The sequence below is a fragment of the Fusarium vanettenii genome, assembly GCF_000151355.1.
Source record: "Fusarium vanettenii 77-13-4 chromosome 4 genomic scaffold NECHAsca_3_chr4_2_0, whole genome shotgun sequence".
In the NCBI taxonomy this organism is placed as follows: Eukaryota; Fungi; Ascomycota; class Sordariomycetes; order Hypocreales; family Nectriaceae; genus Fusarium; species Fusarium vanettenii.
In genome coordinates this window covers 1,313,780-1,331,571 of record NW_003315879.1, presented here as the reverse complement: position 1 = coordinate 1,331,571, position 17,792 = coordinate 1,313,780, and the positions used below count along the sequence as shown (strand labels likewise).

At 54.6% G+C, this 17,792-nt stretch overlaps 3 protein-coding genes across 3 annotated transcripts; 1 reads left to right on the top strand and 2 right to left on the bottom strand.

The window, feature by feature from the left end:
• Positions 1-3,779: 3,779 nt before the first annotated feature.
• Positions 3,780-5,483, bottom strand: NECHADRAFT_68312 (uncharacterized protein). The gene is made up of 2 exons (XM_003051625.1): positions 4,672-5,483; positions 3,780-4,608 (listed from the first exon to the last, which is right to left on the bottom strand). Exons 1-2 carry the CDS (start codon positions 5,161-5,163, stop codon positions 3,961-3,963), a joined length of 1,140 nt encoding a protein of 379 aa, XP_003051671.1. The 5' UTR covers positions 5,164-5,483; the 3' UTR covers positions 3,780-3,960.
• Positions 5,484-5,868: 385 nt separating this feature from the next.
• NECHADRAFT_92662 (uncharacterized protein) lies at positions 5,869-7,174 on the top strand (the record flags this gene model as incomplete). Its single annotated transcript, XM_003052074.1, has 5 exons — positions 5,869-6,079; positions 6,201-6,819; positions 6,881-6,912; positions 6,977-7,002; positions 7,073-7,174. 5 exons carry the CDS (start codon positions 5,869-5,871, stop codon positions 7,172-7,174), a joined length of 990 nt encoding a protein of 329 aa, XP_003052120.1.
• A 955-nt stretch (positions 7,175-8,129) lies between these two features.
• NECHADRAFT_92661 (uncharacterized protein) lies at positions 8,130-10,650 on the bottom strand (the record flags this gene model as incomplete). The annotated part of the gene is made up of 2 exons (XM_003051624.1): positions 8,130-10,403; positions 10,462-10,650. 2 exons carry the CDS (start codon positions 10,648-10,650, stop codon positions 8,130-8,132), a joined length of 2,463 nt encoding a protein of 820 aa, XP_003051670.1.
• Positions 10,651-17,792: the final 7,142 nt, after the last annotated feature.

Below are 17,792 nucleotides of genomic sequence, written 5' to 3'. Positions count from 1 at the left end.
TCGCGTCTCCTGATTTCATCGGTCCGGATCGTCGGTCTCTCACGAGACGGTTACGGAATTACGTAGCTGAGTAATGCCGGTCAGTAATCCAGTCTTACAGTATAATTCAACACCGGATAGGAGCCTGCACCCGCTGAGAAATGGATATTAGTGAAGCGACATGTGCCCTCGCCCTCGACGATTATGGACTTCTCAATCATTGGCTCATGATAGATGATCAAGCTTCCAGAGCGTCCAGACGCTGCAGGGCTCCCAGCTTCTGCATGTATCGTGCAGATGAGAGCCGGATCCCCCCGGATGCATTGGATCCATGGATCTTGGGAGAGAGGGGCAGCGGGCGGGACGAGGGGGAGGGTCAGCACGGGCAGGCGTCTAACTTAGCTCCCATGAAGGCCCTAGCGAGCTCGACTCCTCCCCCACACTTTCCAGTTCCCCATGGCTTCAACATTGGCGCTGCCAGTATCAAGTTTGTGACATCTAAAACGCCACGGTCGAGCTCGAGCTGAGCTACTCCTTGCCTCGTCTGAAAGCCTACATCTCACCGCTTCTCTCACATATCAACTGCACATCCTTTCTTTTACATCGGGATCGATCGGGCCTGGCTCGACTTGATCTTCGCCCTCTCCGCTGATGGTGGGTGAAGGTCCTTTCCCAGGCTGGAAAAAGGATGCGGTGCATTCCACACGGAGGCGACGGAGCACAGAACCCGGACCTGGAGCCTGGAGTCTCCCAACCCACACTACCTGTGTGCGCCGGGCAGGGGGAAGCATCACTGACGAGTTCGTCACCCAAGGCTGGACTTACAGCATGCACTGCGCTGCATTACAGCACACCGGCGGGCAGAGGGAGAATCGACACCCGCCTGTCTCTCGAATCCAACTGCCGTGACCTCCCGCTCTGTCCCCTGTGCAATCCGTGCCATTGGGCCGCAGCTAGGGGCTTGCATCTTGGATCTGGTGTTCGCGTTGGAGGAATTACTGCCATGTGCGTCATGGCCTGAATGACCAGGTCAGCTCTCCAGTCTTTGACTCTGCCCAGGAGATTCCAGGTCAGGCAGCCCATCATCAACTTCGACAGGACACCCTTCAAGCACATCTCCCCGAATCCATCCGATGTCGGGGCACATGACCATCCCTTTGTTTGTATCGACATGTCTCGAAGATGCTGCAGGCGAGTGCAACCCCCCCACTGGATTTCCCCGCAAAACGCAGACACACGCGTGAGCATTTCCTTGCTTGTCTAGCCCCCCTTGCTAAGAGGGAACGGCGGAGCTTCCAGCCGCATTCGGGTTACAATCCCGACTTTGCCGTTGCAATTCCCATCTCGTCGCTCCTGGGTGATCAGGCACAGCATGAGGTGGAGTTGACCTTCCCTTCTCGAAGAACGCATATCGCAGATCCTTTGTTGGTTTCTTGTCTCAAGGACCCCGAGACTCCGAGATACCCGCGACACTCCCCAGAATAGTAACATGGCATCAAGGCAGAGTTGCAGCTGTCCAGGCGGTTGCTTCTCTGATTCAACACTCCTGCAGCATGCTGCTACTGTGCCTATCTGCATCTTCCTCTTGTTGGCATCGGAATACGGCACCGGTCTGCCAGTCTCAAGCCAAAAGACCCGCCCCCGCGTGGATCCTCGGGGCCGGCCCCGCTGCGGGTCTCTCCCGGCCCGGTCCCCTACCCCGGATTCAACTACAGTTCCCGTCTTTTGTCCACACAAGGCAGAGAAGAGAGCTGTGTCACAAAGCCTCCATAAGGCCAGGGGCGGGTGCGTCAGAGAAACTCAACAGAGAAGAAAGCTTCTTTGTCAAGAGGCATAGTCTGCTTCTGTATCTGCATACCTCGCACCATTCACCTTTGGGAGGAATAGAAGGTGCCTGTGTGTGCCAGTCCTAGCTCAAGCCCCTTTGTCAAAGAGAATATTGTTCTCAAGGACGTTCTCATCATTGTTCACCCACGGTCTTGTTCTTGCCCGAGAACATCCTCTTTCATCACATGAACAATAAGAAGACTGACCTTGAACAACATCTGTAGGAGCTGGCGTATATATAGCCACAGGTACTCGGGACTTTTTTCTCTGTGTTCACAGCCAACCAGCAGCGATCTGAACTGGAACTGTGCCCGAAATACATCCATCCGATACAAGAGGCGCACCGGTCACGATCACTCAAGCAGCGAACCACAGGGGAATTAGTACATTAGCCATGTCAGGTTATAAGTATTCCGAGTACGACGGAGGATGCTATTCCCCTGAGTGCTCGCCACCCTCCCCCACTGACTCTTTTGCGAGCTATAAGCAGCTCCGAAAGAGCATTCGCTCGCGCTCCTCACGTAGCTGTCGTGCCATCAATCGCACCGCCTCCTGGGGCATGGAGCTTGCCCGGCGATTGTCTCGCAAGCAGTCGAGAAACGCCAGGGCTCTCTACGACCTTGTCATGGCCCTTCCCGATATTCCTCCCACCTGTAAGAAGCTGCCCATGTGCGAGGACATGCCAGTCAGCCTGAACAGAGCTGGTACAGATAGGTCGGACATGACAGAGGCTGAGATTCTCGGCCAACGGCTGTTGCCAGTCCAGACGTGCCTGTGTGGCTTTTCGCCATGCGATGGTAAGTCTTTCAGGTGTCTCGAGGCAGGTATCAGAGCTCGGTCTCCATGCCCTTAATGACTATGAATTACCCAGCCGGCATTTGACGCAGGTCAGTCATAAAGTCGGAATAATGGGTCAAAGGTGGGCTCACCCTTATACCTAAGTACTAGATAGCTTAGAATCGGGGATCAAGATATTTATTATTTCTCAATATGTATCAGCAATCAAAAATTGAAATTGTCTCATCATTGGTCTTTTCATCTTGTGATCACCTCCTCATGCTCCTTTGTCTACCTAAACGGAGAGAGGCTTATGTGCCATGCAGACAATAACAATAGCATCTCCTAGCCTAAAATAGTTAAAGAAGGCCCAAGAAGCAGGCCATGCTAAACACAGAACAAATACACTTGCACAAAAATAACCATGCCCATGATCTACTCCCAGATGATTTACAAGACTGCCTTGGAAGATCGATAACGGCATGTTCGCTCCATATACCGCAGCCCAATTAGATCTAAGAATGAATCCAGCAAGAGAACTCATGCAAAAGCATCTCCAACCTGCTTGTGTTCCCTCCTCGTTCAAGAAGGGTCGACAACGTAACTTGAAGGAACGTCTTGTTAGGGTTGAAACTCAGCAATGAGACAAGGCAGCGGGTAGATACGCATTTCCAAGAACTTGGATCATGTTGAGTCAGACATACATGTTGCTCAGTGCCAAGAATAGAAGCTTAGCACAGTCAAGCTTTCCTCGAGGACTTGGCATGGTAAAGGCCCAACAAGAGATGAAGAAATGGGGAAGAAAGGAGTTGGAGGAAATCATGTTGATACCTCGGCAAGAAAGTGTCGCTCCGTACCTATGATACCGCTCCTCTTTATTCCGACCCATCAAGATTCTAACACGAGAAGATCTTGGATTTGAAAGGCGGCGATACCCAACATCCCTACCTACCTCAGAATAGGCAGCTGCCAATCATCCAGGGCCGTGTTTGGGGAGCTTTACGACGATACCCATCTCAATCAAGAAATTGGCAATCCGCAACTATCGTCGCAGCCTTGACACAAGGCTCGTTGGCTTCCAGTAACATCGTGGAGCGCGGTAATGTCTCGTCGACCAACATGATCCAATAGTCACACCAGTTTCGGTAATGGTAAAAGTCACCGTGAATGTCTTCAAACGCCTTGGCACTTCTTCTAATCGTGTATGCCTCCGATGGGCGATTGTCCCTCCAGGGGCCCTATTGGGAGTGCGAGTTTACAGCTAAACATATAACGGACCGCTTGACAAAACAGATGCCTCCAGAAACAAGCCCAGCAAAATTCTAACAAAAACATCGCTTGCAAAGTCAAAGTTCCTCCTCTTGAGTCTTGCCGTTCTTACTCCTTGGGGAATAGCTCGGGAGGTGTGATCTTACCCGCCTCGTCCCGCGCGCTCGAACTGCTGCCTATGATTGTCCGGTCGTCGCCATCACGCTCGGGATCATACTCATCCGAGTCTTTGCTCTGGGGCCGCGAAGGGAGCTTGGCAGCCTCTTCATCGGCATCACTGTCGCTCTCGTGATCCGTGTCCACGAGTCTAACGCGCGATGTTTCATCCTCGCTGTCGTCGTACCTTCTAGGCCGGCCGTCGTCGGGATCCTCAGAGGCAAGGGGCTCGTGGTCGCCTGGCTCCTTGAGCTTGATGAAGGAGTCGATTATATAGTACTGCAGGGCGTTCATGATGAGGGGGAAGATCATCATGACAAAGGCGATTTGAAGCTTCTCGTTGCCCTCTGTCCAGCCGAGGGCCCAGTCACCCACAACGGAGATCCAGGGCATCATGATAAAGATGATGAGAACGCAAATCTTCATGCCAAAAAGACCACAGAAGTAGATGACTGATTGCTTTAACCACCACCAGGCATTAGGCGGGTTGCCATAGTTTCCTGATTGTACAGACTCGGGTGGTTGGCCAACGGGGGTGAAACGGACGAGACCGGTGAGGACGCGGAGAAGGATAATGAGGATGGGAATTCCGAGGGTGGTCTAATACAAAATGTTAGTGAATCTTTCTTAATGCAAGTTATAACCTAAGGAAGGGCTGCTTACATCAATGGCGAGGTTGAGGAGGTAGAAGGAACACGGGTTGGGGGCGTAGTCATCATCTGACCGAGCAGCCACTTTCGTTGTCGCCGGTTCCACCTGGACTGAAAATCGACCGCTTGTCAACATGGACATGAAGATGTTGGCGATGTGGACAAGAACGGAGCCAAAGACCTGCTTGGAGACGTCGAAGAACCAGATCTTGAGGGGACGTTGGGGCCTCTCCCGCCAGCGCTTGTACACGAGCGAGAGCAAGGCCAAAGCGCCGAGCGCGCCCTGGACAAGCAAGGCGAAAGGTCCCAGTAATGAACACTCGCCGGGTGATCCATCTTCGGACTGAGGCGACGCAGAACCCGTAGCAGTAGCCGCGACGGTCGCGGAGGCGATGATGGAGGTGGCCATGTTGAGGACGGTCGAAGGAGCGTCAAGAGCGAGGGCTAGCGAAGAAGCATCATCGACGGCGGGAACTAGACTCTCGATGCCCTGGGGAGGGTGCATCTGGGGAGATAGATCTAAATGGTTTAGATCTCGTAGAGGAGAAGGCGAGAGTGGTGATGTTTCAGATTGGAAAGGGACCAGAGCAGCGCGGAGGAGGAGGTGACGGGATGAAAAGCGACCGTTGTATTTTCCCTTTTCTAGAAAAAAGACAAAGAATATGCAGAAATATAGTGATTAGAAGCAGTGTGACGTATTCGAAAGTTTATCAGGCGAAAAAACGAAGAAGCAAAAGAGAGGGAAACAAGAGAGAAAGACAAAAATAGGAGACAAGTCAGAAACTCAGAGTCGTTGACGACGGCACGTCTTGCGGCTGGCGCTTGTGACCGATGCGGATGGGAACCAAGCCCATCACCACCTGCTTTCCTTTTTCAAACCAAGGCTCAGGCTAAGGCTGAAAACGATCTGGGCTCCACACAGCCACCGCTTTTTCCCCGCCCGGGCCTAGAATCTGCTGTCAAGCCACAGGCTAATCAGGCACTTTCCACGCACTTTTCGCCCGTGGCTGTCCCCTGCTGACCCCGACTGTGGCTGAGTAACCCCTCCTCTAACCATCGGCCCAACGTACCTCCATCCTCCGACCAGCCGGACCAACAAGGCAAAGCGTCGTTTTAGTCGAAAAAGTCCAATCGTCGGCAAGACGAAAGAGAGGCTGTCGACGATCAACGACGACGACGACAACACCACCGACGCACATCACAGCCCCTCATGTTTCGTCCGAGATTAAGGGCACCGCGCCTGGCCTCTGGCCTCGGCCTGCGCTCCACCGTCAATGCCCGCCGTTCCATCCACCACGTACCCGAGCTGCAACACGACTTCTCCCAGGGCGTCCCCAACCTGATGAGCCCTGGCGGCTTCGCCATTGCCTGGACTGAGTACATGAAGCTAGCGGTGGAGAAGCTCAATGCTCTTACTGTCGGTACGTGAGCCTCTGGAGCTGCCTGGGCGCATTGGTGGAGCGCAATGCCTCGCCTTGCATCCGATATCTCGCAAGCTGTAACTCGACCATATACACATGCTAACTTCCAATTCTCCTCCAGGCACCGAGCTCGAGGACAAGGACACCAAGACCATTGCCCTCCTGACTGCCCGCGAGCCCAGCCAAGCCCCCATCTTCAACTACGCCTCCATGGCGCACAACAACCACTTCTTCTTCCAGGGCATCTCCCCCGAGGGCACCCCCATGCCCGACGTCCTCCGCCGCGAGCTCGAGGCCTCCTTCTCCTCGGTCGAGACCCTCCGCCGCGAGTTCATCATCACCGCCTCGGCCATGTTCGGCCCCGGCTTCCTCTGGCTCGTCAAGGCCGGCCCGGGAGACTACCGCCTCCTGCCCACCTACCTCGCCGGCTCACCCTACCCCGGCGCCCACTGGCGCGCCCAGTCCACCGACATGAACACGCTCGGCAAGGACGGCACCGCCCAGCGCTTCTTCCGGAACCAGGTCCACGGCGCCCGCAAGCGTGACGGCGACCTCCCCCCCGGTGGTATCGAGCTCGAGCCCCTCCTGTGCCTCAACACCTGGGAGCACGCCTGGCTGCTCGACTGGGGAGTCGGAGCCGGTGGCCAGGGCGGCAAGGTCGCCTTTGCAGAGTCGTGGTGGAACCTGATTGACTGGGAAAAGGTTGCCCAGAAGTCGGGAGTCTTGCGGCCTGAGTTCATGTCGGCGGCATGAGACAGATATAACGGGTAGCAAAGCAAGATATGACATGACGGCATGAAGGAATAGAGACAGGGGGCGTCGGAGCGGATCTTGTAAGATATTGTACTCTGCATATACAGGTGGGAAAAATGTACCATTTGATGTGATCCATCCAAGTTGCCCGTATATATCCCGAAATTACAGTAGCAGCGCAGCTCGAAGACTGCTGTATAGCTATAAGCCAAGATTGGCAAAAAGAATGAATAAAAAAAGACATACAACATCGGGGATTCGCTAGTCGTCACCGACCTAGCTACTAATCCAACTCTTGCCAGGTTATCGATCGGAGATCAGACGGGATCCAGATTTTTCTAGCAGATGTGGTCGTATGTGCTGATTTTGGTGGGAAACGAGACTATATTGACGACAGAGATGGGGGTGTACTTTTGCTTAAGCTCGCCTGTATCATATTGTCTGTAATGACACATGTCATTCAGGGGCTGTTGAGTGAGATATCTCAAGAGCCCTGCCATCCATCACCTTTCTTCTCAAAGACAATGGGCACTTCAAAGAGAAACACGGTGAGATAGATGCATATTTCATGTATATCTTGTCAGAGTGAACCCAAACCACTACTCCACTTCTCACCAAGGGCACACAGCTAAGCAGTCAATCTCACAAATCTCACAAGTCACAAGTCACATACAACTAAAGAACAATCTCATTAAACCGATTCATTTTCATTCCCTTTTCCTATCCTAAATGCTAAGCTAATCTTCCAATCCTATCCAATCCAATATCAGGTAAAAAAGCAACTAGCGCCATTTGGTATCCGCGTCGTCGTTCATAACATCCTTTGAGTGAGCGCTTGAAAGGTTCTAAAGGTCGTGTGCGAGTGGTATAAGTGAAAAAGGAAACAAAGGCCATGCCGAAAATGAAAGTACAATCCAGTATATCTCCCCCAAAATGAAGTAAACAGTAAAATAAAATAAAAAAGACCCGTATAAACATCATGGCTCGCTTCGAGCTAACATTCATTCATCGTATGAGCATCCCGCGAGAGAGCCGCTACTAGTAATCTGCAAATGGTTGTACGATCTGATATAAAAAATGACAACGCCGACGCGTAAAGCATGAGAGAGTAAAGAAAAGATTTTGAGACCACCTCGAGGCCATGCTGTCTAGCAGATGGAATCGAGGCCGTCAAAGAGTGGAAAGGAAGTGTTGATGAGAGGTAGGGAGACGCGGAGAAGTAGAGATGAAGAGACGTAAAGAGGTAGAGAAGTAGAGAAGTGGAGTGAAGAGGTTCGTGAAAAACAGAGAAGATGGCTTAGATCATGTTGCCGTTGACACTGATCTCAAAGCCTTCGCCCTTCTGCCTGAGAGCCTTGGCAAGCATGAGTTCACGCATCCAGTCGATGCGGTCATCTCGGCTCTTGACGGCAAAGTGGTGTGTCTTGCCCGTGCCATTGACACCATCAGCGGGGATGGCGCTCGAGGCGTGGAGGTTGCTGTCTCGCTTGCGAAGACGCGAGAAGCTGTTCTTGTCCTGAGGGATGAGCTGGAAGGCAAAGGCGCCGACGGGGTCGCTCTTCTCGCGGCTGTGGCGGCCGTGAGAGAGATGCATGGTCTTGAAAGCAGCGCTAAGCTTGGAGGACGAAGCAAGGCTAGAGCAAGCAATAGCGTAGTCGTCAATGTCGACGTACTCAAGAGTACGGTCAAGCTCCTCAGCGTCCTTGTGCATGTTGAGGCGAGTTCCCTTGAGGGTGAAGTAGCCATCTTGCCACTCATGGCGGAGCATCTTAGTCTTGCGCTTCCTCATCGGGCCCTGGTGGCTGATGCCATTGGCAGGGTCAGCAGCAGGGGACTTGCCCCTGGGTCCGATGGGAGGCAGAGCCTTCTCGGAAGCGTTGAGCTGGCCACGAGAGAAAGTGAAGGTGTCACGAGGAGGGGGCTGAAGGGGCTGCTGAGAGCGAGACACTCGTGGCGTTCTAGGAGAAGCCGAGTGAGGAGTAGAGATGCGGGCGGCAGGAATGGGGCGGTTCTCCTCAAGAGCCGGCATCAAAGGGAAGGATGGGCGGCGGGCGGTGCGGGATTGGCAGCGGGGAGGAGAGGTGTGCTGGGTGAGGGTAGCGGGATCAGCCCGATAGCTCATGTCTGGGGGAACAGACTGAGAGAAGTCGCGAGCCACAGGGCCAATGGGCACAGCTGTGACGGGGACATCGAGCTCAGAGAAGGGAGTGCCATGACGCCAAGTAGTGTTTCTGGGAGTCTCAAGGTCGGGGGACACGGGATCAACCTTATCCATGCGGTAGGGAACGAAGGGAGCTTGCGAAGGCTTCTGCTGCTGAGGAGTGTGATACTCGGGAGAAGCAGAGGAGACGCTAGAGGCACGCGATGGTGCCAACCGCGAAGGAGCAGGCTGGGTCTTGCCAGGGATCGAGAGCTTGGGCAGACGACGAAGGCCTTGGTGAGGGAGCTGGGCCTGGGCATTCGGCAGGACTGCGAATGGAGGCGTGGGAGGGACATCGTTGCCACATTCCCGGAGGTGCTGGTGCTGGAAGTTGAGGAACTGCATCACGTTGTCCTGGGGGTCCCTTTGCTGGACATCGCGAAGGTTGGCCTCTTGGAGGTACTGCAGAGGAGGCACGCCAGGGCCCAAGACATCAGAGGATGCAACGACTGAAGGCACAGCATCTGACACGGGTCGGAGTTGGTTAGGGTCCAAAGCCTTTGCGGTCTCAGGGTGGCTAGTGTCTCCGATGACAACCTTGCCTCCGGCGCTGATGTCCACGTTGGGGTACTCCTTCTTGAAGGCTCGGATGAGCTGCTGCTGCTTCTTCCACTTAGAGCAGTTCTCGCCCTTGGAGCAGTGGTGTGGCTTGGGAATGACCTGCTCGATACCGATGATAGAGACCGACTCCATTGGGGTAATGTCGTCCCTCGCTTGCCTCGTTCGTTGCCTCCGTCTGCTGCTGCTAGGGCGGCGCTTAGATGTCCTAGATGTGCTCTCCTCCCGTCTCCTCGCTTCCCTCATAATATCTCGGCTGGGGACATCCTCAATGGGTGTTGACGCTCGGGGTGATGCGGGGCGGCTGTCCCTCAGTGCTTGGATCTTGTGCCAGACCTTTGTCCGAATACCGAAAGACTGAATGTTGAGTTCCTTGAGATCCTCAAACTTGAGAGTGATGAGGATAGCTCCGCTGATGTCGTTCTCCATAAATCGGTCGGCAACCGACAGCTCAATGCCAGCATTGAGCATGGATTGCGCGACCATCTCCGTTGTCCATGACGCCAGCTCAGCAGGGTCGAGTTCCTCATCGGTGTACTGGAAAGGGCTCGCCCGGCGAGGTTGTTGAGGTGTTGCAAGTAGGTCGGCGATGGCTCGGGGCGCCTTGGGGGTGATGGGGGATAATGTCAAGATGATTTCGTCTTCATCGGCGGAGGAGTAGTAGTTATCTGATGAGTTGCGGAACAAGTGAGGTCCTCGGGGACCCTCAACCTGCTTTGGGGAATATCCAGCTGGGCTCACTTGGCTGCCGCTTGATCTCGGCGTGGGCACCTCATCAAATGAAGAGATGGTTGTGAAACTGGGTTGCCCTGACTGAGGGATTGTTAGTCACAAGTCAAACTTACACCAATTGTCACAGCAGGGCACGTACCGACTGCAGGCTCAGGCGAGGTGAGTTGTCCTCGACATCACTAATGATCTCCTCATCATCATCCTCTTCATGCTCCTCCTCCCAGTCCGTGTCGACGAATTCTGTGGCTACTGATGTCGGTCGTTGTAATATTTGAGAGTCGTTCTTGAGGCTGAAGAAGGTATCTCGAGGTAGAGGCTTTTGTCGCATCTCCTGGTATGTGAGGCGGTTTCCGCCTTGAAAGTATGTGTATTCCTGAAGGGAGTTGTCAGCTGCTGATGGTTGTCGTCTCTGAAGGGAATTATGCTTACCATTTTGGGTTTTTTATTGGGTGATTAACCAAAGCTGATGCTGCCGGGCACCAGTCGGTTGGACGAGAGGGTGTTTTAACTGTGGTTGGTTTTCTGGTCTTGGTGGCCGTTGCCGGCGCTTGATCCTCTAGGAGTGCCTCTGGCTTTGGGCACGATGGGGGAATAACACGCCGTGAAACACTACAGAGAAAAGGAAACGTGAACCTCGTGAGGTCGATGAGATAGTACAAAGGTCGCAAAAGTTGGGAGGAGGGGACCGGGGGCGGCGGACGGGCGGTTACGGGACGTTATGTATGCACTATAGCTCGACGTTGGAGTCTGAGACAAGCGAGGGGGTTCCAGCATGAGCGGTCACGGAGGGGGATGGGGATAAGAATAGACTTGGTGAGGAGAGCTAGATGCAAAGTGTGTGGCCAGGTCTCTCTAGGCCAGGTCTCTAGGCCCTTTAGCTAGGCCCCAATCCCCAGTCCCCAGATCCTAGTTCCCTGCCTCCTCCGGCGGAAGCAGAGTAGTAGAGCAGACGAGAGAGGGTGTGAAGAAGCGGCCCCCAGGGTGAAGGGCCGGGCAGGGTACAGTAAGGCATGGCCAGGGGGGAGGCATAGCGGGCTTTCATCACACCGGCACGGCGCGCAGCGGGCAGCAAGCAGCAAGAGAGCATCACCCAACAACCAACGCACAATATCACCGCCTATAGTAGGAAACTTTGCACTCGCCAAGTGACCCTAGAAGGCACACGTGTTGGTTCAACCAAGGCTGTCAAGCCAGGGTCCGTCCAGACCGTAGAGGGAGAGGCCCACGGCGGAGAGGATGAAGAGAAGAGGAGAAGGATGGCCCTGGGGCTGGGGCTTGGACTAGGGGGCGTGCGTGGCGTCAACGCTGGAGTGTGGTGAAATCTGCATCCCGCGTGCAGAGATGCACGCCCAGTCACGTCGCTGGCCTCTGTCACGAAAGGAAAGGAAGGCAAGCAACCTTGAAGCGATGCGATGCGATGGATGGATGGATGCTTGATGACGATGGTGGGAGAGGAAGAAATGGCATGGGCGGATGGTGCGTGGGGCGCCATGTCTTGGGCAGTCTGTGCACTTCGATTGGCTCAAGCCGCCGCACGTTGCGACCCTGGCCCGTGGGGCGTTAGGCTTGAGCACACTCACAGGCAGGATTAGCGGCACACCCCAGCCAAATATAGCGGCCCTAGCGGGCGTTTAAGCGCCGGGAGCTCTCGAGAGCACTCATGAGGACGAGAGAGAGTCTAGGAACTCGTCCAAGGTTGACCAAGTTGAAATGAGATGAGGTGATGGCGGTGATGGATGCCCCTGGCAACCTCCGATATCTGATCCATCTTGTTTTCATTCTCGCCACTTTCCGGGTTGTCAATTGAAAATTTCCTCTCGTCTTTTCTTCTTCGCCATGGATAGTATTCGCATAGGGCCCCTTGTCCCCTTGTCCTAGTCTCGGGTGCTCATGGCTGCAGCGGTTTTTCTCTCTGCGTCGACAAGGACAAACAAGACAAGGGCAGGGTCCTCACAGACCACGTATCTTTCGGCAGCCAGGGCGGGAGAGGAGACAGACGACAGACCAGACCGACCCCATCATCTGCATGCGGCGAGGAGCTCTTCGCATGCACTGTACGGGGTTTCATGTGGTGTTTGTTTCCATCTGAGCCAGCCCGCGCATTGCAGTGCGTCTCCGGCGAGACTCACTGAGTTGTTAGCGCTGCTGCCGGCAACGTGGACGTCTTGAGCATCCATTGACGATTCCTAGGGCAAGCATATACAGCTCCCCTGCGTCTGCTGTTGCACGTAGCACCTGTGCTTCGGTTCCCTTACATGAGGTGAAGCCAGCCATGTGACTTGGGTAGCAGAGCTCCATGGCTGCAAAGGTGCGCTTGAGGTGCTTGTGCTTGTGCTTCTGCTTGTGCGACTGCAGCAGACGTACGTGTGGTGTAGCTTTGCTCCTGCATCGCATCTCGTCCCAGGAACGCCGCTTCTCAACGGCCGTGAACTCTCGCACTCGTCTTCCTCTGCCCCAGAGGCTGGTGATTTGCAAACACTTTGCCGCGCCGGGTCTTCGGCTGTGGGACCGGAAGCCGTTTCAACTGGAACTTTACGAAAGAGAAGAAAAAAAAACGTTGAGTCACTTGCGGGTATCCTAGCCCTTGAGGACTCACAAGTTCCCGTCTTTCCAGGTTTTCGTCAAGCTGGTTCGCTTCAGCTTCAACTCCAGCCCCAGGCCCCAGCCTCCGCCACGCCCCGTGACCAGCTCAACTCCATCACAGATCCCACCAAGAGGTAGAGGTGTTGGGCCTCAAAAATGTTTGCAGCTCGGTCCGGTCCTAGCTAGATCCGCGGAAGCCAAGCCAAGGCATGAAATGGGGATTCCTCTTTTTCCTTTGGGCACCTGGTCTGCCGAAACCCGGCCCAAGTGCTAGAACATTTGCCGACACGCGGTAGGCGAAGACCAGATGGATCGTATGTTTTCTCGCCAGTGACCCCCCCAGGCCCCCAGCACTCCAGTTCCTGCCCTCATGCCCCGCGGCTCTACTCGGTGGTGTGCTCGCCAAAGCTCTCATGTGCGTCCCTGAATCCGTCATGGAGGTGATGGCCCCCCACCCTCTGTTGAGGCCCTTCAGAGAGGTGCGGGACGACCCTGTCGGATTCTTCCTCGGCCCACCAACGCCGATTGCCTCTTCAGGTAATGCGGCGGAGGAGAATCTCTGCAGAGCTGTACACCACTCTTGGCCCTTTGTCTTGAAGAACCAATGGCCATGATCAATGGCCAACACTGTCCACAATTGTTGGTGAGAAGACGGGAGACGGACACGGGCGGGCTAGTGGGACGGACCGGCTCTTGTTCTTTGTTCTCTGTGCCTTGAGCCCAGTCTCCGCCAGGGCCCTGATGACCGCCACGATCTGGCCTGGGGCAATTCTGGAGCGGGTGAAAACGGCTGAGCTTGGTTGGCTCTGGCTGAATCCCGTTGTTTCGCCTCATCATGCTTGAGCCAGGCCTTGTTGGCATCGGACTGGAATTTGCCTCGTATGTGGTGTTACTCATCTTGCTAATCTCTAGCGGTCAGTTGGGAATTACGTTCATATCTCGCTCGTCTCATCTCATACCCCCCGTGTGACCCAGGCGGCCGCGGCCAAGTGCGTTCACATGAGCAGTTCGCCTCGAGGATCGTTAGGCTATCTGAGGTGCCACCGAGTAGTGCGTGGGACTGAAATTCACTGCACTGTATGGATGCCATCCAGTAATTGCCGTGGAGAAGAGAAAAGAGAGGGCGGTGACAGGTGCTTGTCAAAATTCCTCAACCTCGCAAAAGAGGGCCAAGAGGTGGGGTGATGCAGTAGACCGGTTGAGATGCATGCTGGGATCTGGAGCTTGTGCACTCTTGATCACACTAGGGCTTGACTAGCGCGGTGATGCTCGCTGTAAACCGTCTTGTCAGTTGGCAAACAGCTCCAGCTCCTGGCAGCTAAATCTGTGATAACGCAGGATGCCGTGTTCTTGCTTGAGGGTCGGCGAGATTAGTGTACGGCGCAGACGGTTGAGGGTGAGGGGTTGGTGAGCATGGTTGGTTCTCTAGCTGAACAATGTTGGATGGGGATATCCGATATGCACTCCAGGAACCAGCCTTGACTAATTGAGGTGTTGCAATGATGATCTCTGCGTAAAATGTTGATGCATCTGCGGTACCCGACGTGTAAAAATGCACATTGATGTGCCTGGTCAGAGATGCTATGCGATGCGATGTGACGGGATGTCTGCCGCATGCATTTCCAATGTCGAATAATGGGAGATCTCGAGTTGCGGGGTTGGATATTGAGATTCCCCGTGTTGCACAACTGCCAATTGTGGTGAGACGACACCAACCAGAGCAAAGCCCTACCCAACCTATCTACCTACCCTACGGAAGGTGAGGTAGCACAGTGACGGCAGATGAGGTGTCACACTGCCCTGGGTGCCGGGGAGGGGTGGCTCGGTGAGTGGTACAGTGCACGTGGAAACTGTATACCTGCGCTTGTGTAGACTACGGCTCGGAGAATGTGCTCCTCCAAACTTGCCCATTAACACAATCATGATAATTCTGTGTAGTGTAGGGTTTAGGAAATCATAACACCTTTGATAATATTAGACGAGGACTTGACAAGTGGCGATCTACGCTGTACAGCCGGGCCGAGCGAGCGACCGTTGTCAAAATCCCCGATCCGGCCCAGTCTGCGATTTGGATTCCTCTCTCGTCTATCTCCTCCCCTAGGGTAGGGCTGGTATGAACAACCACAACAACCACAACAACCACAACCCTCGGTTTGCGACAACATACACTAGAAACAAATGTCTCGGACCATTGGCTGACCGGTCTTGGCCTAGCTCATCGTCATTCCTCATCTTTACAGTCCACAACCTCCAACGTCTCGAGTTTGCCTCGCCTCGTGGACGGAGGGATGTCTCGAGTCAACCTGCTATCAAGGCGTCGTCAAGGCGTCGAGCAGGATTCAGAGCTTTGATGGCCATGGACTGGACAGATAATTTACTCACGATCCAATAACCATGCGAATACCCGTCTGGAGTCGCCGATTGGCCTAACGTCCGTCAATCGCAATCCTGCGGGGGTATCCGATCCCGCCTAGTCTCTCTCCCAGGATCCCTGGTCCTGGGCTGTGTAATTCACCCCAAACCCTGCCTGCGAACCCTTGCCCGTCCAGCATCGATTTCTTCCCTTGCTCAGCTTTCCTCGCCCAGGCGTGACAACTGCCAGCGTTGATCCCTGACATGCCTCGGAGAAGGAAACAAACGTGGAACTGGCAGCGAGGACGGCGAGAAAGTGGCTTCTTGCGCCGTCGCAGACTAATGCCTCGTTCCCGCTTTGCTTCGCATGCCCGTCCAGCCTCCAGTGCAAATGCCTTGCATCCAACATCAGACCATGGCCCGTGACGGCCAGATGGCACCTCGCGGATCTTCACCGACTGTTCCGCCCGCTCGAGACCGTCTACAGGCGGCGCCGCCTCGTTCATCGTGGTGACGATGATTTAGCTGCTGTGGATTCGAGGCCCCGAGACAAACGACAGCCACCCAGAGTGGCAGAGACTCTAGAAGGAACAGCCATGTCTCACAATCGTTCTCCATGCTGTCTCACCTAGACTTTTGCTTTAGGTGCGGACACGGCTTCTACGGCTTTCGTTGGCTGATCGGTCGGGCATGAAGTGAAGCCGACGATCAAAACTGCTGCTGCTGTTTCTGAGCCAGCCGTTGTGGCTCAGACAGAGGACAAAAGTCCACATGACACTGACACGGGTGGTTGCTCCTCGAGATGCTCAGCGACAAGGCACAAAACGCAGGTGATCGAATATCGACAAGCAAGCGACCGAGGTTTCCCGACTCGTCCGATAACCTCCCCGTCTGCAACTCAATTGACGGTGCTTACTAGACGTGATCGTCATTGTCGACCGGGATGGTACGAATACGGCAAGTCGGGGAGGAGTGTCACTGTGAGCTCTCGTTTCTCATCTTTAATGCACTCACACTCCCCGGCATCACATCACAGTGCGCGTCCATCCAACAGGACCTTCCAACCCGTTGACATGTCGAAACCCCGGCCCTTCACCAATCCGCCCAGCCCTCTGACAGTCTTCGTCTGCTTACTCCACTCTATTCCGTCGTCCCTGTCGACCATCAACGGGTTTCGAAAGCATATTCGCATCTTGCGCACCCACCAATTGATTGTCCAGAGCTCGCTGCTACACAATCTCACATGATGCCAGACTAATGCGACCTGCTCATCTCTGTGGGTGGTTGATTCACAGGCCGCATCTTGTTGACGAACACCTGGAGCCTCGGTGCTCGAGCAGCGGAGCCATGTCTGACAAATTCTCCATCGAGACGGAAAAGGAACGGCAAAAAAAGTTTGCAAAAAAGGTGCATGGGAGGCTGGGCGGGGGAAAGGACGGATAAACGTGGATGCTCATGAACGATGAGCTCGTTACTCAGACAGGCACCACACAAGCCGCGGCCGCTCCACTACAGTGCAGCCATCTCTTTACTAGGCTTATCTGATGGCCCTTGGCAATCGACGGAGGCTTTTTTACTCAAGAGAGTCGCATTCTGGTTGTCGCTCTTCCGTCGGTGGCGGACGAGCCAGCAAGGGACCTGGTCAGCTGTCGCCTCGATCTAGCTTCAGCTCTCTCTGTCCTTGGAAGATCACGCGATTGCACCCTCGGCATGGCCAAAGCTCCTCTTAAGCGGACGAATATTCGTCAGGCTGTTGTTTCCTGTTTACAATCCTTTCATTACTGACGGGATGGAGGTCATGCTCATACTTTGAGGACCCTGGATATGCACTTTTTAGCGTTCCGTCAAGGTTTGGGCCGGCCCGCCGAGGAGGGGAGGAGAAGCTCCATCTTGGACCCTTCAACGGTGGTGGCCCACGTTGCCCCGATGGTGTGTAAGTTGGTTCGACGGGCTTCACATTACAAACTCAAGGCACCGAACTCAATTCGAGGTCTGGGACCAAGAGATTCCCTGGCTCTCGGGTCCGATTCCATGATGGATTGGATATCACATCCCAACGTCCCCGCGCCACCTGGGCTAGACCGTTAAAGACGTCGGAAAACGGACGCCCACTGTCTTGTGATGGCCGTTTGCGAACTAGCACTCCATCCTGGCACATTGAGATGATGAGTCGCGTCGTGATGGAGGGTGAGGTCCGAATGTGATCGGGCTCGCTGGATTGGTGATGAAATGAGAGACTAGGGGGGGTTGCAAGCTGGCTTGAGATGGCGTCTGGATAGGAGCGGCGCCGTCTTGGAAAGTGCCAACGTAAATGAAGCGTGAATAGTGCAGACACGGCATTTCGAGATCAACTTGGGAGTCAAACGGCACTGCTGGTACGGCCGGCTCGTGGCCGCAGATCAAACTCTGCCACCACTGCTGGTCGCAGATCGCTGCACGAGGCGATTAGCGTGTTTGCGAGAGGGAAACAATCGCAAGCAAGGCTTCGGGATTCGGAGCCTGTCAAGATCAGTGAGGGGGTTCGGACGAGCTGAC